General features: G+C 41.3%; 1 protein-coding gene across 1 annotated transcript in view; it reads right to left on the bottom strand.

The window, feature by feature from the left end:
• LOC139700195 (A disintegrin and metalloproteinase with thrombospondin motifs adt-2-like) overlaps positions 1-21630 on the bottom strand; it is a 63848-nt gene that overhangs the window by 16619 nt on the left and 25599 nt on the right. The window contains exons 3-5 of the mRNA XM_071598783.1: positions 8263-8489; positions 5707-6225; positions 368-620 (exon numbers count right to left, since the gene is read on the bottom strand). Of these exons, the coding sequence (XP_071454884.1) occupies positions 368-620; positions 5707-6225; positions 8263-8489 (999 nt within the window). The remainder of the gene's footprint in view (positions 1-367; positions 621-5706; positions 6226-8262; positions 8490-21630) is intronic.

Genomic DNA, 21630 nt, shown 5'->3' with positions numbered 1-21630 from the left:
ATGTAATATTGAACTAGGTTTTAAAATAATTTTGAATAACTAAAAAATTGTATGAAACGCAATTATAGCTATTATAAGACCATAAATGTGACAAAACAAAAGTGAAATAGATAATTCCTGGTGAGAATGAATGGCTTTTTCTGGGTTAATCACACAATTGGAATCTTCTGTTCTAGGAATCATCTCCTTGGACTCCTACTTCCCTTCAATCAATTCCTAGCTTAAGCCCCATTCCATGAATTTTTTTAGTATACAAATATACAATGAACAATATGTCCAATTCACAGAAATAATCACCCATTGTGGACTGATGGGAATGTACATCAAATTTAGCTGGAAACATCAATGAAACTAGGATACAACTTACCAACAACTTGATCATTAATTTTTCCATTCTTGCCAACCACATAGAGATCTAAACCAGTTAGCAGAAGTGCATGGTCCCACTTCTGGCTGGCTGTGACATTCAGTTTACTTTGCCAAGTGCAAAAACTTGCTAGGTAGCGATCAATGTCATGCGACCTCACCAGTGTTGGTGGATCGTGCCTCAGGATCTCCAATCGCTTGATAACAAATGAAAGCTGCCTACCAAGGGATGGGTCTTGATATAACAACTCAACCTGCAACAAAGTGAATATATATTTGAAGTCTGGTACTTTGGTTTAATTCATAGGTATTTTGAAAAGTACATAACAAGAACCAGTTTATTAAAGACAATGATCAACATATACATTTGTTATTTTTGTGATTGATGGAGGATCCATTGCAGTATGCTCTCCTAAACTGCTGGAACATGTTCATTTGTGAGTAAATCTGACTTTGAGATTGAAACTTTATTTATTCTTCACCATACCCCATTCTATTCTTCCTAATTCATGAATCTCATCACTCTTTCGTTATAACCATCTTCATGTGCCTAAAATATTTTTCAAGACTCATCCCTTTTCTTGCCCATAACAAGACTTCCCTCTTTACTACCTATTTGATTCTTGAATTTTGGCAATGAAGAAAATGAAATTTGATATCTGTTAGTGAAAATTCATCATACTCTTCATTTAGCCACTGGATATTGTTTCATGTTGCTGCAAAACATCATTTTAAGTTATTTGCTTCTAGTAACATACAAAATCTTTTTGGGTTAATTAAATAAGAAAACATTGCTTTAACTCTGCAGAATGATTGATAACCAGTCATCATACATCTCTGATTAACTAGGCATGTGTATTATGTTAACTTAGATGGCTTAGCCCATGAAAAATTGATGAAAAGTGGAGAGCTGTTTTAAGTATCTTGGGGAAATCAATGTAAAAAACTTATTGCTGATTCCCCACATTGGTAATCAGCTGAAATATGCATAAAACCTAAAACAAATTGGATATCATCAAGCATATTGTTAGGAGTAGTGCTTTAGAGGTTTTGAAAATTTGGTGTGTTGCTCTTGTCTGACCCCCATTCATGATCCAAGTATACATCTAGGGTTTAGGATCTAACTAGGAGAAGGCAGCATTTATACATAGGAGTGACAAGGTTCAGCAATTGGCATTGATTAATTAACTATTATTCCTATGATGCAGGAGATTGGCAACCAGGGATGTAACCGGCCAGCCAGCGATATGGTTGGGGTGAATCACGCATGAGCTATGTAGCCCCCACAATGCATAAATCATATTGTCAACAGTCCGCTCTTACTTCATAGAAACACATTCTTGAAAATTCCTCGTTGGAAGCAAAGAATCATTCAGTAAACTAATGGCACTTCTGGTAATGGTTGATTCCACAGAATTCCAATAGTTTAAGAAAGGTAACTGAAATTTAAATGAAGAATAATTTATTATTAAGAAATACTTTGTCACGATAACATTCAGTTCCTCCCATGGATCACAGCCTTGAAGTGGATCGCATTTTGCATGTTCCTTTGATTACAAGAAAGATGCTTGCAGATATAATGATATTTGCTCGTGGTAGGGTCACTCATTTGAGATTGGTCAAAAGGTAGGAGCTGGATGAAGGCAGTCCATGCAGTGTCTGTTCCTTGATTAGGTGGCTGCAAAGGCTGCATTTGACCCCAGTGGGGCAGCCATTTGGGTGATGGTGTCATTTTAAAAGATTATTGAGGAAGGCAAGGGGAGACCATGCTACTTTGGATTTCACTTATCATTACCACTCATCATTTCCCATGATACAATGGATGGCAAAAAAGTGTAAAGAATCCTGGAAACTATGTCACTTGACCCAATGATCTGTGTATTATGCCGGGCAGCTGCAAAAGTGGAATAGGGGGAAAATAAGACCCAGAAGAGAACTGTAATATTTAGAATAGGGGCATGGAATATTAGGACAATGTTGAGGACAGTGAAACTAAAAATTTGGAAAGAATTAAGAAACAAGGTATAGAAATATTACTTTTGCATGAGGTGTGATGGAGCAACAGCAGTGACTACTGGGGTGGTAGCTTGAGAATAGTTTATGTTTATAGGAGAAAAGTCAACATGTAATATTTGCAGTGTTGAATAGGAATCTGGGGAGAAGTATAATATATAGTGGGTGAGTGATATAATTTTATTGATAGGGATAATTAGGGTAAACCTGACCAATCAAGTGGTTATCCAGGTTTACATGCTGACAACTAGTCACTTGAAGGAAGAAGTGGACAGTTTGTATGATCAATTAAAAGAATTAATTGAGAACACTCGAGGAAAGAAGCATCTGATAGTAATGTAGGATTGGAACACAGTGATGAGCAAGGGGATGGATGAGAGAAAGTTCAGAAATAATAGTTTAGGAATTAGAAATAATGCTAGAGTGAAAGTTGTTGAGTTCTGTTGAAGAAAGGGTCTGATATCAACTAACCTGGTTCAAAAATTATCATAGGCTTAAGAATTTGTGGAAAATGCTGGGAACAGAGATGGATATTTTGCTTATGTCATGGTTAGTCATAGTTTTAGGAATGGCGGTATCAACTCTAATAGCTTCCCAGGTGTCGATGTTCACATGTTCACATTATAATTTATTTGTAAGGAAATGAGATTTAAAATTCAATAGGACTAGAAGAATTGGCTGCGTCAAAATAAAATCTTGAAGGAGTAGAAAGGAACGAATACCATGAAAAACTTGATAAATATCTAATGAGGATAGGGCAATGCAAAAGTTGGGAGAAGGTGGGTAGATCTTCAAAATGGGATAGAAAGAGCAGCAAAGAAACATAGGAATGGTAAAGAGTAAGAATATTTATGCTTTCACACTCTGCTGTGTACCCTTGGGTGACTTTAGGGTATACTTGTATGTGTAGGCTCTATCTACAGGGGAGAAATGCAACAGAGAAATAAGAGGACTAAATAGCACCGCACCCTCACAGTAAATTAATGAGTGGGTAATACTACGAACATGAAAATTCAGCACACCTTCCAGGACACTCCCATGTCCATGAATGACAATCATAATTTCTTCATCATCACTGGATGTAGGTTGTAGGGAAAAGTTAGGCAATGAACATTTTTTCTTGAGCTAGGGATGAGGAGAAATAGTAGATACCTAGCAAAAATAACTTTTTAGGTAGTAGTAATATAATGGTGTCCTTTGATTGTCATTAAGGATTTTCTAATCCATAATTTTTCAATAGATTTCTGTCATTTATTTTATTAGCTTCATTGTTAGAAATATGTTTAATACCGTTGACTAGAAATAAATGATTTTTCATAAACAACCCCCTAGCAATCAATATCGTATGACAGTTGAAAGGCCAGCATCAAAGGACGAAGAAGTAATTCGATTTTCTTTGTTAGAATAACTATTTTAAACAACTGTCTAAAATGTCTTGCATGCAATAAGTGGGAAATGTGTGTCATGCACTTGACTTTTTGTCTATATCGGCTTCACGACCGCGGAGAATTTTCACGAACCGAGAGTAAAGCACTTGTAATTCGCAACTTGTTACGTGCATATTTCACTTCCTCTTTTGGCGTGCAGAAGACTTGAATGAAGCACAATCATTTCGCGGGGGTATCGGTTGGTGGGAAGAGTGAGGGTGCTTCACAATGTGGCGTAATCGTTCATCGGGGCGTCAACGCTGCCTTGATCAACGAATGCGGTCATACAACTGACCTTGTACGAGAATTACGCTCGGTCCGAGCATTTGTGAGACCTGGAAGTCACGCTTCGAATTTGGCGGCACAGGGAGAGGGCGAAAGAGGTTTCGAAGGACGCGGAATTTATTGGCGATTCTAAAAATGCGGAAATCTAAATGTTGACGTGCGTTATCATTAATGAAGTTAGGCAACCTTCATTAGTGCATTCTATGGCATGGCCATACCAAGTCCCGGATAAGCAGGGCTCGCCGTGTTCATCAGCCGCAGCGTTATTGCATTGGGACTGATAAACATGGGATGCAATTTGGTTCTAACTTCGTTGCGTGCTAACTGGATAACCCTGGTAATCAACCCGAAGGTCAATTTGATAAATTATGGTAGAGAGCTCACCTTGCACTAAGCTCAACGGCGTGTGAAATTCACACTCCAGGGTAGGACGGCCAGTTCCTTTACCTGTGCCGCCTATGGTTTCCCAGGAGGAAGATCTGGTACCTGAAAAATTACACAGCTTCGGCGAAGCTGAGGGTGCCCGGAAATATAACCCAAACTCCCCGGTTAGTAGCCCAACGCTCTACCTCCTGGATTACCACGCACCCTGTAAACTGGATATACGATGAAATTTTCCTGGTGGAACGTGCGTTAATTATGGAAATCAATTTTATCGGGGGCCTCTCGAGGGATTTTTTACTATGGCCCCTGACTACGTTCCCACGTGTATTCCAATGAAATGAAGATCTTTCTACTCCAAAAAATCATCATCAAGGAGCATTGTGTACACCAGAAAATTTACGGCAGCATGGCTCGGATCGTCTCGCCTTTCCTTCATGCGTACACATTTGCGCATTCAAAAACCGTATTTTCTGAATGGCTGAAAAGAAAACAATGTCTTCAATTTCAAGGGAAAAATGCGCCCACAGTACATAAGCCTATAATCCAACTGTACTACTTATCTCTAGGGTCAGAACATTTCATGATCTTTGAATAGTTGAAGACCTCAGTTGGAAATATCACAGTGACACAATTATCGCAAATATGTCAATAGGTGTATTCATGCCGCATAGCCTATGTTGCTGAAGTAATGATCTATTTGTTCAGCAATGGGATTTTTCACCTGTTCGAAGCAGGTATTTTCCATGCCAAAGCGAGCTGCCAGGACAATGTTTGGTGCTATGCATTGGTGGCGACCACTTTTTACACCATTGGGTATTCTAAGAGCGACAAGTTAATGTATCATATCTCGTTCTGCGCACTTCTCGTAAAACGGATCTTATTTAGTTATTATCAAAAAAAGATTAGTTTGATTTTAATACCAGACACGAAGGGAATGTACTGCGCATTGACTAATGTATGCTGACTACATGTCAGAATGAATTCCACGAAAGCAGTTTCTCTTTCTTATCGTTCTTGTAAAAAATATCTTACGGGATGTCGACTTCTGCACAGACTTCCCACTCTACCCTTGTTGATTTATCCATTTTGCAGTCTATTCTCTCTTATCTTGATTGTCTTCCGTGATAAAAATGAGTTTTCAGAATGTTTAGGACGACTTAGCAAACGTATGTTTCACATTAACTTTATTATCATTACTTGGGGGGGCGGCAGTGCCGTAGTAGGTAATTACCGCGTTGATCATGGCTAGCACGACCCTCTTCACCTCCCTCTCCGTGTCCACGGGGAAGAAGTTCTCCTCCATGTAGGCGTACAGGTCCGAGTCCACGAAGACAGCCGTCTCCACGTAGAGGTGCGAGGGGACCCGGCGGCTTGCGGGGGCGGCGGCTGGCCGGAGGAGGGCCGTGGAGCGGGGATGGGAAGCCGCGGGTAGGGCCCTGGGGGCCGAGGAGAGGGCCCGAGGGCCGCCGCACCCCGGGACGGGGCGGCGGCGCCCTCCGCACTCCTCCCCGACGCCTCCCTCGTCCACCGGTGGCAGCAGCAGTCCCCTCCGCCAGACCCCGGGGGGCGGCGAGGAGGGGCTGGCCTCACCCCACCGGTCCCCGCCCAGCCTCGAGAACACGTGCGCCACGTTCTCGGAGCGGCGGCGGGTGGTCGACCCCGGTCCCCCCTTGCCTCCGTCGCACCGCTCGGGGCTCAGCGGGCGGATTGAGTAATGGTGTTCCTCAGCGGTGGTGAAGATGTCACCAGTCTGGCGAGAAGAGTGCGGCGCCAAAGAGAGATTTCAACGCCGGAAGAGGATTCATGAGTGTATGGAATGATCGTTTCTAAAAGTTGTTTCAATTGTCTAAAATAGGATCTTGTAGGACCTCAATCAAGATTTATAAAATGTAAAATAAGCTCTAAAACTTAATATAATAATATAATATGATACGTCAGTAGAGAAATATAGACACTTCTGCCATATATCACCTTTAATTCGTAATAAAGGCGAACGAAGAAAATTACTAAACAACGAATGAAAGCTTTGAAATATTATGGAAATATTTTATTAATACGAGCGAAAACTTAACATCATAGCTATTTTCCATATTCTTCATATCAAGGTATAGTCTGTATAACATGGTATCAATGAATAAACTTAATATTGAAGATAGCGTCTAATAAAAATTCGACAATGTAACTTACCCATTGCTACATTGTTGTGTTGCGGCAACATGGATAAATGTCTCCGCCGTAGTAGTGAAGGACGCGTTATATTTCCGAAATAGTATTTACCAACTAATAGTGACCGTGACGAGGGAGACACCACGGTCACCTTTCGGTAATCGGTGACCGTGGTGCCTCCCTCATCACGGTCATGACCTCTTCGGTCTTTCAACTCCTTCAACCTCTTAAATGAGCTTAGCTTCCGAGATACGGCACGGCAGTAATACTGTCAGTGTAGAGAGGCAACACAGGTATTTTCAGTATGATCACTAGCACCAATTTACGCCGGAGATTCACGAGTATATATTTAATTGTATAAGTTTAATTTGACCCTTGGTCCGCGAGTGACGGAGGTCGCGCGGGGGATTCATTCAATCACCGTCGGCAGATGTCCTCAGCGATCCCTCCCTCCACCTGCGGTCACTTCCGCCCTTATCCAACCCTCCCCCCCTTGATCGATTAAGATTACTATTCACTCATTGTGCCTTATCGCCCCGAAACATCATTGTAATCATTCCGAGCCCCCGGGGCATTGTAATGAGAGGGAGGGGGCGGGCGAAATGAATTCGTGTAGCCTTGACTCCTCCAGAGGGGTGCGCCAGGAGGTGGGGGGGATTGCGCCGCACTCTGGGCACTCAGGAGATTAGAACGCACGAGTGTTTCGCCCATGTGCTCATGGGCCGACCACCTGCGCGGAGAGCATCCAATGGCAAGAGGTGTGCATCATTTAGTGCTCCACATCCGCAGTGACCTGTCTGGTTAGGACAGGCCTTCGAGGGATTCAGGGACTATGTACCGCTGTACTTCTATTCCATCCCTCGTAATGAAATCAGTACCCAGTAATCTGGATTTCCAATTTTCAATTATTTGACAAATTAAAATTGATCAAATACGTAGCATAATTCTTTTCCGAATGTTCAAAATACTATTCCATTTTTTCATCTAAAATATGTGGACTTATACGTACTACCCAAATGAACGAACTAATCTTCCTACTCTGGTTTGCTCTCTTTTTTTTAATATCTAACTTTACTGTCCGCCTCCGGAGCTGCCACATATTCCCCTCCCTGTGGTGGAGGCGACGGACCCGCGTCACTTTACCCTTCTTCGGATTTCCCCGCCTACCCCACACCACTCCTCACTCGGGTGTCATTTTCCTCACCGTTTACCTAATCTAATCTCCGAACAAAACGATTCATTAGACCCGAAAGATTACACTGCGAATGTCTAAGGCCTTTAAAGTAGCAAGATATATCGACTAATTACCGCACTTACATACAATGTCTCTTGCGAAATAATCGCAAACGTGCGCACAGCACCCCGTTTGACGAGGTTACAGCCAATTTTTAAACACATTATCCATCCTCGGAAATCGGGGGACTTGGATTCGGATTCCGGTAAAGGACAATGATTTATATCGTACATGGAGATTCTCGTTGCTGCCGTGGAATTTTGCACCGTTTCTTTGCATTTGACGAAACATTTCGACCAATTTATTTGCGGCAGTGCGGCCGTCCACGGAAGGGAACAGATCGCTGCGTGCAAGCCGAGAGAGCACTCGCGCCGTGTGGTCACTCACCAGAGCGTGCCCGCAGATCTCGAGGGAGGCCATGGAGCCCCTACCCGTGCCCCTGTATAGGGCCCTGCCCCCATCGTCAACCCCCGCGTCAACCGGTACGCGCCTCAGCCGCAGGCGGAACTTCCTCCCGAAGGCCTTCACCTCCAACGACGCCGCACCCCCGACCCGCCAGCTCAGATGCGGGAAGACCACCACCTGCTGTACTCCACCGGCCTCCAGTGACCTCCCTGCGCGGGACAAGGGTAGATAGTTAGATAGATAGATAAAAGTCTTTATTCGGGTGAAATTGAGACCTTAAGGTCCCTTCTTCTATGTAACCCTTTGTCAAGTACACAATAATAATAATAAGAGGAAATATAAACCGACATAAGAAAAGAATAGTAAAGTTATATTTATATTAAAAGAAATAAGCAAAATATGCACTTTCGTGGAAAAAAACCAATGGAGTTCAGACATGAAGTCCCTAGTAAAAACTCACGCAGGAAAACACCCACAAAGAAGGGGATGTGTGAAAAACTTGCGAAAACCCTGCAAGATAGTAAAAATAATAATAAATAAATAAAGTACAATAAATACATATATAACAGTGTGAGGTACAGTACAAAAAATATGGTAATACTTATGCAATACGATATACGAGGGTCATCCGGAAAGTAGTACCCGTTCGTGCCGCATGAAGTGCTGACGACGCGAGTAGCCGCTGGACGAGGTCAGATAGCTTCAGTGGCTTGTCTGCCTTCTCTGAGCCAAGTTGCGTGACGCTAGCATTGCCTGTGTTGTTTCTGTGATTGTTTACAATGTTTAAAAAAATTGAGAACGCCGCCAGTTGTGAAGTGAGGGCAGTGATTAAATTCCTCAATGCAAGAAACGTTCGCCCATGTGATATTCATCGCCAATTAAAGGAGGTGTATGGAGACAATGTAATGGACGAGTCGTCTGTTCGGCGGTGGTGTCGCAACTTCAACATGGGGAGGGGGAACACACACGACGATGAGCGTTCGGGGAGACCGTCTGTCATTACAGACCAACTGGTGAGCTCAGTTGACGAATTCGTGAGGAACGATCGGCGCGTCACAATTGATGACATCTGTGAGCATTTTCCCAATGTTTCTCGAACAATTGTTCATGAAATTGTTAAACACCATCTGCATTACGCAAAAATTTGTGCAAGATGGGTCCCTCGCGTATCTCAATGAGCTGGCGGCGAAGGACTATGCAGCAGGAATACAGAAACTTGTCACACGTTATGACAAATGCCTTAATTTGCTTGGAGATTATGTTGAGAAGTAGTTTAAAGTATCCTCTTTCAAATAAAATTTTTTATGTTTGTTAATATTTACTTTTGTGTCTTTATTTCACGAACGGGTACTACTTTCCGGATGACCCTCGTACAATGGAGTAGAGTACAATAAATACACATGAATACATAGACATGCATAATAAAGTAAAATGAAATAGTATACGTTTTTTTAATACAAGGTGAAGTTGATGGTCAGAAATAGTGCAGGTAAAGAGGAATTGAGATAACGCATAAGCGTAGATTTAAAGAGAAGTATTTCCGTCGTGTAGAATCATTTTAGTGAATCTGTTTTTGAATGAAGTGATTTACTGACATTTTTTAATGTCCTTAGGCAAAATGTTCCAGAGTCTACAAGATGTTACAAACAAAGATTTGCTTAAAAGTTACTGTGTCCTGTCGAGGTATTGAGTAGATATTATTTCCCCTGGTGCATACTGTTAATGAGGACCAGTTTATCAGATAATTACTTAGATAGGTAATTATTTTTGTTATGGGAGAGAAGTGAGAGTATATGCAGATTCTGCCTATCCTCAAGTTTTAGAAAGAGAGCGCCTACATGCCCATGAGGAAAACATTGTGATATAGTTTTGAGCCATAAGCATTCGAATATTACATCACAATTATAATGGGGACACGGTAATTGGGTTCAGCTGTATGCGTAAGTGTTCACTGTCGAAAACGAGCGGTGATGCAGGGAGAGCCGGTGAATGGGTGAGACCGGGTTCCTCCTTCCGCGCAACGGGTGATTCGAAAGCACTTTGTTGATATCTGGAACCCTTTCGCTGCCACACTGTTGGGAGACTCAGCGTGGCGCCCAATTAGACTCGCACTCCCACATTCCACGCGATTTCATTCCACTCCAATTCCAAATAAGAACTGGTTCACCGAAGGAGACGGACAAATGAAACTCTGATTCATCATTTGAATGCTGCATTTGCGACGTATTTGCTTATTGTGTCATGCGATCTGGCAGTAATAGGTTCGCATCCGAAACGACACTGGATGACCAGTCTCCTTTTCTCCGGTCCCCGAATGTCAAGTTCAATCGCGACATGAACTTGAGTATCGTCGTCCAGAATGGCATCCCCTGGTGGGGCGGAGGCATGCGTGTGGGCCCTCCCCTTCCCAAGGGGTCGGCGACCCACAGCCCACACGCGAAATATTCAACTGTTGTTCTTCCGTTCCTCCACCCCCCTCCCCCGGTGCCTCGCCCCCTTCTGCCTTGGCGTCACGCCCGGTGGGGGTGACCGGCCAGCAGACAGCCGTTACGGTGCAGTGCAGACTCGGGGGGTCGGGAAGGGTTGGGATCAGGGCGCCGATACGTACGGGGGACGATAGGCTGCGACGAACACCCGCGGTTGAATCTGCCCGCACAGAATTTAGTGCAGATATTGATTTCGGCCGCATAGCTTAAGTAAGCCAGTAAAGAAATATTGCATGTGGCCAGCATATTGGGATTTAATGAGGCTTTTCTTTCTAGATTAATAAGTAAGGAGTATTACTGATTGATAGCAGCATGTTGAGTTTCTTATGCCTATTGAAAGTTTTTTTCCCTCAGCCAGGCAAAATGAAGGAATAGATCCGAAATCATTTCCTGGAGTTTATTCTTAAATATATGCATTCATGGGTTTTAGAAATTTCTTTTCTCCCAGGATGGAATGGCATTCGGAATTCAGCTAATTGAGAATGAGCTCGTGCAGACAATGGGCTTCCTATGAGGCCACATGCATAAGGGACAAAGAACACTAAATATCCCCATATGGATGATATTTCATAACTTTTTTCCTTGTGTTCTGACAATGGAAAAAAAGAATATTTACTACTTTATGAACTACTATACAAATATATATATATATATTTGTGTAGTTATTCATGCCCCATGGTAATAATTCGATTATTTCGTAGTTAAATGAGAAAAACAATATGGTGCTTCACAGATAGTCTAATCAGTTTTCCCAGCCTTGAGCCACGAAGGCAAGTGAAAAAATAAAGAACAGTAAGTTCCGCGTTACTTTCCATAAAACAGAAGTTTCGCTACACCAGAAAATCATCAAGTGAAAACGTATATCACGTGAGAACTACGTATGCTTGCGTACTTGCGGATGTGCGGGAAAGATGATGGAGAGTTTTGTGGGGAGCGCAAACGGCTGCGCGTTCACCTGACGATTGTATCCAAAATATTAGAGCAACTAGGCTGGGAATCACTCACAAAGCGAAGGTAATTAAATCTTATATCACATATTAAATCTTTTGTATGGATTGGAAGGATGTCTCTTCAGCAATGATGTTAAAAATGTATTATTACTCCCATTTTACTACGCTAGGTGAACTCATGTCAAATAAAATTAGAGAGATTAAGTGTCGAACAGATTGATTTAACATGTCATTTTTTTCCAGGAACGATATGGGATCAGAATAGGATTTTCTGACAGCAGTAGAGGGAAAAATATTCAGGCCGAAATTAGTTTGGTGTGAATTCATCCCGTTCCACACACCATAGCGATGGCTCTGAAGGTACTGAAAAATAAAGAAAAGACGATGCGGCACTCTTGCGAAACGATGGTCACCATGAGTGAAATGTGGAATTTGCAATACTGAAATTCTTTCTTCTTTCTATGCCAGAGAATTCCACCTAGTCAAACCTGGAACTACGCATTTTCTTCATTTAAAATACCTTCACTACAATTTCTAAAACTATCAAATTGTAGCCATCAAAATCGAGTTCCCGCAAAAGAAAGTCTCTGGCTTATTACGCCACAATTCGGGATCCCAGTATAGGGTTGTGTACATGACTGTAACCAACCGACTGAATGTATTTTCTACTCCCTCGTTCAGAAGTAGATTCCATTTCCCTCTTTGCCATGTGCCTCACTTCTCAGACGGTCACCGCTTCACAGAAATGAAGTCGGGAACTTTGGCCGAAGTGCATTGCCGTCGCCGGCAGTCGAGACGAAGAGGAAGCGAGAAAGCAAAAGGGGTAGAGCTCTGAAGACTCGGCATCGTGACGAAAGACAAAGAAGCGAATGGGCATTACCCCACATGATGTTCCGGGTTATAGATTTTTAGAGTAGTAGTAGTTTTTATGAGAGGCGACCGATAGCTAAAGTCATTTGCGCCATTAGGGATGGATGGGAAAGGAAGGGTGGAGAGAAACCCGGCGTCGGCATTAGCCTGCTCTTGTCGAAAGGTACCAAGGTTCCGCAGTTTAACGTCCCATCCGACGGACGTCGTACTCACTCAAAGTGCTCTCCACAAAGCAACTCAAGTAGGGATCGGGATGCCACTGAAAAATATTTGCTGTCTCCAGGATTTACACCCGGACCCTCGCGGTGGGAAGCCCGTACGCTAGCCACCGCACCGTTCCGATCACCTAGATTGTTAGAGGAACGAAATCCCAGTGCGAGTTGAAATCTCTCGAGCGGAAGAGAGCGCGATGAAATATCGTGCGCACGATTTCCCATGAAGAGTCTTATTCAGATGAGAGGTCCATTTAGTAAAAATATCTTGTGAATGATGTGGATTGGCATGGAAGAGAAGGATATCAGATTATTAGCCATTATCAGATTATTATTTCTTCCATCTACCAAGCGGTATAAGTCAAAGAAATAAATTAGTTCCTGAACTGATGACTAAATGGGTGCATTGAACAAAGATTTTAGGGCTTCAATTCACGTTTGTTCTTTCTGCGAAAATTTCTGGAGCATCCAAAACCTGGAGTCCATTTTTTTATTAATTTTCCTAACTTGTAAGACAAGGTGGCTGATAGAAGCAGACGTTTTACTCTAAACATCGCGATCCACGCGATGTTTAGAGTATAGGTGCGGAAAGAGGACTTGTGCACGCTAAGGGAATAAGGAGGACTCTGACATACTGGGTAAATTTTGGTGCGAATCACCGGTCTTCTAGAGCGCTGAATAGAGATCTTCGTTTCCACAGACTATTTTCATTACGACTAGTAAATATGGTCAATTATATAAAAAGAAAAAAATATGGAAAGTTCATGAATTATAAGAATTATTTGTCCAACCTTCCTCAGGGAATATTGGAATTACTGGAGGGAATGACTTGCTATCCGTGGTGTGCAATGATTTTTATAATTTTTAAGATTTCCATTAATCTATAGAGTTGTACAAAGTTTCTGGCTGAAAAGTTAGCCACATTGAATAATTTGCAATGGGTTGAACAAAAGGTTCACTTCGACGAAGATTCTATATCATCATCATTTGGTTTACGTAGGATTCAATTAAAAATATTGGCTGCAATCTTAATTTAAACAAATGGACAAAAGGCCTGCGTGAATTATTTCGAGTAATAGTGTTTATGGGAATGCAATTCAGGGCCCACCCTCAGGCACCTGAGCAACAGCCGTTGAATGCCTTGTGAGCGTGTACTCCCATCTTGTTGGACTGAAGTAATGAGATGAGATCCACCCTGAGCAATCATTATGAACAGATCATTATGGTAGCAGATTTACGCATTACGCACTGACATTAAATAAAGGGCCACAGTATTATTGGAAGCATTTAAGTATTAAGTCTATGAAATTCTCAAATGGAGATTTATTGGTATCTTGGATACGTATAGATAGCACATTTCAAAAATATTATATTAATATATTTCCTCTTTTACCTTATATTTCATATTAAATTGCTAGTAATGAATTTTATGCTTCAGTTTTTTCCTTTCCTTACTCGAAGTATTTTTCAAAATCCTGCGGGCTTGCACCATTTATAGTTTGGAGTTAAAGTTATAATTTGGGATGAAGAAATTACGTACAGTGTATATTAGAACATTTTTTTTTGTTGAATTTTTCAAAATTTGTTTTCTTTTATTTTTTTATCTGGAAATTGTGTCATATTTTCAATATCTTTCGAAATACAAAATAAATTTTAATGGTAAGAAATTATGCTCAAGGGTATAAGTAATTCGCATGAAAATAAAATGCTTAAATGCTCTCTTTCTGCCTAACCCGTGAAACCTACCTCTGGGCGGGAGAAATCGGTTGACGTTTGTCGGTGAAGTTCAGGGGCGCCCATCGTGGCCCATTCTTAACCCTGCGTGCTCCACATTGCAAGGCGGTCAATCTCTGGGGGCAACATCGCCGAATGGCACGCGAGAGTCGTGGGAATCATCAGACGGGAATCGAACCGGATTTCTCTTCGATTAATAGCTGGGAATGCTAACTGCAATCACCGCAGAGGTGGTCTGAGATCAAGCGGGGGTCTGAGGTCAAGAGTCGGTGAGAGTGTATCCTCCGGAAATTATCCCAATGATAACTATAATGGAAAAGATGACAAAATACCACAGCTTTGGGACTGATTAAGATGTCAACTATGTTTTTCCGAGACACCAGATGATTCACGGGAAACTGGAGAGGGAATATTATCAAAACTCGGTGTAAGAAAAACGATTCCTTCATTAGGATTCCTAATTTTTGAAATGGTAAATTACTATTCCATTTTGATCTTTATATCTCAATTTTCCCTTCAATTCTCTCCCGGATTCCATTTCACTCTATGATATTTACCTTCAATAAGGTTAGATTTTCGAACCTGAAGCCATTTTTTCTATCTGAAATTTTAAGACGAAAAAATCATCGATTTTTCTCCGTCAGGGAATTTCCCATATCTCGACTTATTCAAGCAATGGATTTCAGTATAAAGCCGATAATTCGACTGGAATGCATAGATTCAGATCCTTGTGTCAGAAAAATCGAATTGATCAGAATCTATTCGATTTTAGTACGATAATATTTGTCGAGTGAATCGATTCAGTCAATACGGTTTGGATCGATACTTTTCTCCGAATAGCACATCTCTATTCCGTTCCAGTCAGCGGTGATGCAACTGACCACACATTGTGAATCGCGTGACATCGTAAACAACACGTGCTTGCTTTCGTACCCAAACGCAGCGACACTCGCGTTTCGATTCGATGCACACGAGCGGCGGCGGTAGCCGGAAGTGGACCACCTCCCCTCTTCCCCCCTCCTGACTCCTGCTTATGCACAGCAATCAGCCGCCCGTGGCCTTTACTCCCTCGGGCGTCGCGGTGCCCACGACCGTCGCTGCACGCCTCGCGAACGCATCCCGTGGCCGTCCTGAACTTTGCAGCCATCGACGAACACCACCCCGGAATGTCTTGATGATTTCGGCTCGTCCCACTGACTGCTCGTCTATGTGCGTCCAGTTTGAGGGTACTGAAGAGCGGGGGACGGAATGCAATTCGTACGAATGGTTAAACCATTCAAATAGCAAATTACTCACAAAGCTAGAAACATATGGTATAAATAAAAATATCCTGAGTTGGATTAAAGACTTTGTGAATGGTTTCGTAAGAAAGGTAGTTTAAATGCTTCCTTACGTTAACAATATTAACTCCGTAGTCATTAGTAAGATACGTTTTTTGCCGAAGATGCAGTGGTGTACAGATATATCCATAATCCTGAGGACAAAGCAGCTTTAGCAGATAAGCTAATGGTGGTGCGGCAATTGGATATTAGAATCAAACTTAAAAAATTTCGCAGTTATGATTTTTTGGAAAAAGAGCAATTCCCTCCCGAGCGCCTAATGCATCGGGTACACCGAAATAGAAAGTGTAGACTCAAACAAATCATTAGGCGCTACCCTCACTCACGACCTCTCCTGGGTGAAACACATACACATATGTTGACAAGCTAACAAAAAATTAAGCTTTATCAGAAGAATTTTGAGTAAATGTGATGGGAAGGTCAAGGAGATATGTTGTCTTTCGCTAGTTAGGCCTGATTTAGAATATGCTACGTGGTATATGGGTTTACGAGCACACGCAATGCGTCGTTTTCATTTATTTTTCGGACACAAATATTTTAACCATGTATTTTCTCGGCAGAAAGCAATTTTCAATGGTCGATTATTATTTGAAATACATACGAGACCTGGAGCAAGCAGCGATCAATTGGATTATTTATTTGACCCATATGTTTCTGCATATAACTTTGGAAATGTTCCTTGATCGAATAGAAGGATGAACTTTGGATTTCATTTATTGAAGGCTGGTGTATATACCCAGTATCGAATTGCGGTAATTAATTTAAGCCTTAAATAATATTTCAAAATAGGTATGTATACATTTTATGGTAAATGCTTACAGCGCATGTGCTGCTTCACCTTTTTTTAGTTGGACTAATCCCAAATTCGCTGACCGTCTTAAATATGTTGATATTTACTATGAATATTATGACTACTTAGAAAAATACATTATTAACCCTCGTACTACGGTAGAAGAGATCATGTCAATAATATTAGAGGGATTAAGTGTAGAAAAGATAGAATTAAGATATTATTTTTACCACAAATGATAAGGGATCAAAATAACGTTGTCCGACCGCTCTAGGAGGTATGATGTTTTGGGTCGAGTCTATTCTGGTGTTCAGTCACCCCCTGCCACACACCCTAGTGGTAGCTTGTAGGGTACTTTGTAAATAATAATAAAAATAATCCTCAGGAATTTGGATCGATAGACTCAATTAAATAACTAGGCGTTACCCTCACTCACGATCTTTCCTGAGTGAAACACTTGCAGGGAATATGTGGACAAGCTAACGAAAAATTAGGATTTATTAAAAGAGTACTCGGTATACGTGATGGAGAGGTTAAAAAAAGAAATGCTATCTGTTGTTAGTTTTGCCCCATTTAGAATATTCTACAAGTATATGGGATCATCACGAAGTTGGATTAATTGCCGAATTGAATCTCGTGCAGCGTAGAGGAGATAGATTTGTAAAAGGCTGTCATGATAAACTTAGTAGCGTACCAAAAATATTAGAGCAGTTCGGCTGGGAATAACTCACGGAGTGAAGGTTAAATTAATTGTATAAATTGGAAGGATGTCTCTTTAGCAATGATGCTGAAAATGTATTATTACCCCCATCGTACTACGGTAGGAGAGTTCATGCCAATAAAATTAGAGAGAATAAGAGCAGAACAGAAAGATTTAAGATGTCATTTTTTTCTACGAAAGATAAGGGATCAGAATAACATAGTCCGACCGCGGTAGGGTTGAAAATATACGGTTAAAAATTAGTTCAGTGTGTATTCACCCCCTACCAGACAACCTAGCAGTGGATCGTTGGCTACTAAACTATCTAAATACACTTCAGATTCATCTAAAGACGATTTCTCACATCTAGCCTGCATAATTCATTTTGAAATCTGAAGTTCATATACAATATACAATCTGAAGATCATTTACTGCAGTTCTCCAATATTACCAATATCTGATATTAATCTTCTTGAGCGTGCCCCCTAAACCCTTCTCTAAGCCCATGTGAATTTGTTGTGGAGCGTCGTCTTCGACCAGCTGTAGTTCTTCTGGCCTTCCAATTATCCACCTCCATACTCCTCCTGAATCCATTGTTTTTCGAGGAGTATCCAGGCTATTATTGTTCTTGTTCACTGCCAATTGCAGTGAATGGCCTTCTCTATTCTTTATAATACCTTGTCTCTCATTTTATCTCTATCATTCACCACTCGCCTCCAACATCATGTATTGAAGACCACCCATAGTCTTCTTTTATTTGTTTTATTCATAAGAAATTGAGGAAACTGAAACAATGTGGCAGAATACTCGCTGTATTCCAAGGTCTAAATTATAGGATGTCAAATTATCCTTACATTGTCCCCTAAGTAATTGCTGTGATTTTTAAGCATATGGTTTCACTTCGAGTTTGATTTGTGTTTAATCGGATCCAGGTGCGCAGAGATCTCACGCGCTGTCATACCGCAAAAATGTTTCAGTTAATTCGTACCAGACAATAAAATTCTATACTAAATGATATAAAATATACCTAATTGAAATGGTATCAGGGAGCTCATTTTACCCTCTTTTTTAAAAATAGAATATCATGGGGTCTAATCAGTTAAAACCAGCGGTTAGCCTCTTTTCTTAAAAAGAGAATAGCATATGATTTATCTTGGTTAGATCTGACAGAGCTGATTTATCTTAGATTCAGTATAAATCGATGAGCATGAAAAATGGCAGAATTGGATGGATGGCGAAGACTTTTTTGCCCACTGGGGTATCTCTCTGAGTCCTACTGTCACCACAGCACTTCAACTCATTAGCACCATCGAATTGATTTCCTCCCCGGACACGTTTCCTCGATTCCAAAAGGTCGTCTTTTCCCCCGACGTGTATTTCCTTGAAAATCGCGATGTCCGGCAGAGTTCACTCGGCCGACAACCCCAAAATGTACTCGAATCGGAAATTTATTCTGCTGTCCTTAACCACACTCCAATGCCACCCACCCACCCACGCATGCGCTAATTTAATTTGCGGATTTATCGCAGTGAATATCCCATGCCATAGCCAAGGCACCACTGCCTCTTCCCCTTCCCTCACCCGATTAACCTCTCCCCACACACCTTCAACATCCTACACTTCCTCACCCCAACCCACAGCCCTAGCCACCCCCCCTCTCATGTCCCATGCGTATAAAAACACAGTAATCAACCCGAAGGTCGGTTTAGTAGGTGATGGTAGAGATCACCCAGTACTAAGCCCTAAACGGCGTGTGAAATTCACACATCAGGGTAGGGGGGCCCCCATGCGTATATACGTATTACAGTAATACATGTAAATCATTCGCAAAAGCATATATTTACATGTATCTATCGATCTGTCTATCTTTAATTATACATATATGTATACGTATACATATATGTATATATATAAACATATAAATAAATAAATATATATACATATAAATAAATATATATATATATATATATATTTTAATATAAAGTTAGGTTATCCGTTAAGGTTTTGATGGACACAATTACCAAATAAATATATTGGGACTCCTAGCAAAAGACAACCCAGCATCCTACTCTAAAACAATCCCTCTTCATTTCTGTGAACTTCCTTCCTCCGATCATTCCACCCAACATCCCTCTCCTATTCCTATCCTTCCTCGTTTGCCCAACATTGTCCCCTCTATTACAGTCTTCAACATCCCACTGCCGATCAATAGGCCCGTCATCCATTTCGCTTGCCTCCATAGGATTTCTCCCAAAAAACCCCTCTCCTCGCTCACCATACCTACCACACTTCCTCATTTGTTTTTCTTTCTGTTCACTTCACTTTCTCTATCCTACTCCACACCCACATTTCAAAAGCCTCCAGTGTACGTCTATCATCCTGCTTCAGAGACCATGTTTCCGAGCTGTACGTAACTACGTTCCATAACAAAGTTTTTACGAGTCTTTTCTTAACATCCTTACTCAACGTCCCTGTCATCAACCCCCTCCTCCTTGTGAAAGCCTCTTTGCCTAGCGCAATTCTTCTCCTTACGTCCCTTCTACTTTGACCGTGTTGGTCCAATACACTACCGAGATACGTAAGCTGTTCTACCTGCTCTAGTTTTTGCCCTCCTATTTTAATGTTTAGCTTAGCCTTTATCTTTCCGGCAAATCGCATAATCTTTGTTTTTATCTATTTATACACCACCCAGCAAGCCATCGCAAGGACGTGTGGCAGGTGTTAGGTCACCAGCCTTCCTACTTCTACTCGACTACTTCCACGATGACTTAGCACCTCGTGTTCCACCGAAAATGGCTTGTGAAAAGGGGCTGATCGGACAAAACATTCATTCAACATCCATAGTGCACAATATGTAAATTATACAATAAGTACTACATATATCAATGACAACACTAAGCAGACAAATACGGAAACATGTTAAAAAGGGGCGGGCTCCCATCCAACCAAGTCACCAATTACCGTATAACATTCTGTTCATGCAGAACTGCCAATTAACAGTGGCATTAGTACTACAACTTAATTTGCACGATACCCCACCACCCGACCAAAGGGCGTATGGCAGGGGGAGGGTTGTTAGGACGCCAGCAGTGAAGTGAGTTGAGGAGGGGGAATGTAACTTGTGTTATGCTCCCAACTGATTACTTCAGTACCATCCCATTTTCGTCTTGGAGTTTCCCCCTGAAGTCGTCGCGAATAGTGCGCGGGAAAAGCGAATGTTTTGATCTATCCGTTCGGCAGTGCACCTCTCTCATATTTTCCGACGATTTCCTGTCCTACCTGGGAGTTTGGGGGGCTGACTTATATTTCCTATGTCGGATGAAAACCCACACGATTGTCATCTTTGCAATATGCACGTATAATCTAGCTCTTAGTCTTCGCATACCTAAACATTTCAATCCCAGCTTTGAACGCGTATACTCAATATCTTACTTAAAATGTTTTTTAATTATGCCATACATATTTTTGAATTCTATACTATCGTCTTCATCATCCTCGAAGCTATATCGGATTATAAGAAGTTTGCTTGCTAAACCTGCGCAAATGTAAAGTACTCAATGTTTATAATAGACCACCTGTACAAGAAATAATATGAAATGTGCTCCGTGGGTTTTTATGGCCGCATCATGCTTTTTTCTATAATGAGAGAGTGAGAGTGAGGTCTATGCCAGTCTTCCCTAGGGTTTCGGGCCTCGCAGATGTTGGAGGGAGAAAACGCTAGTCATATTGAGGATATTTGGTGACTAGTAAAACATCTAGAGAGAGTTCACATCTCAAACTGAACTACGCTGAATACTATACTGAACTAGTGCCGTATTTTCATAATATTTTTCTTTGAGTTTAATAGATTTAAAATTAAAATGTTCTACCTCACGTTAAAAAAGTATTTGTATTGCAACTGGCGGTAAAATAACAGTTTCTCTCATGCGAGCAGAAGTTTAAATAACCGCAGTCAACGAAGAAAAATTGGGTATCAGTCTATGATAGCTCATGAAAGTTCTGGCAATGCATACAATTCTCGAAAAAATGATAGCAACGAAAAGCATACTGGAACTATGTATCTTAAGGAATTTTCCTCTCTGATCATGAAATAATTACGAAGTTAAATGGAATTCACGCAGAATTTTCTTATAAACCTTCCTCGTTCGTGCGTTAAAAGATCAATGATTTTGTTCGTGTATGCACATCGAGTGAATCTCGCGCCAATTAATTTGGAAATTATTTTGTATTTATATTTTTTATTGCCCTTCAAGTCACCGTAAGGGTGT

The sequence above is a fragment of the Hetaerina americana genome, unplaced genomic scaffold, assembly GCF_022747635.1.
Source record: "Hetaerina americana unplaced genomic scaffold, ioHetAmer1.1.p SCAF_10, whole genome shotgun sequence".
In the NCBI taxonomy this organism is placed as follows: domain Eukaryota; kingdom Metazoa; phylum Arthropoda; class Insecta; order Odonata; family Calopterygidae; genus Hetaerina; species Hetaerina americana.
Note: the sequence above shows the minus strand (reverse complement) of the source record. Positions and strands in the feature narration are given on the sequence as shown.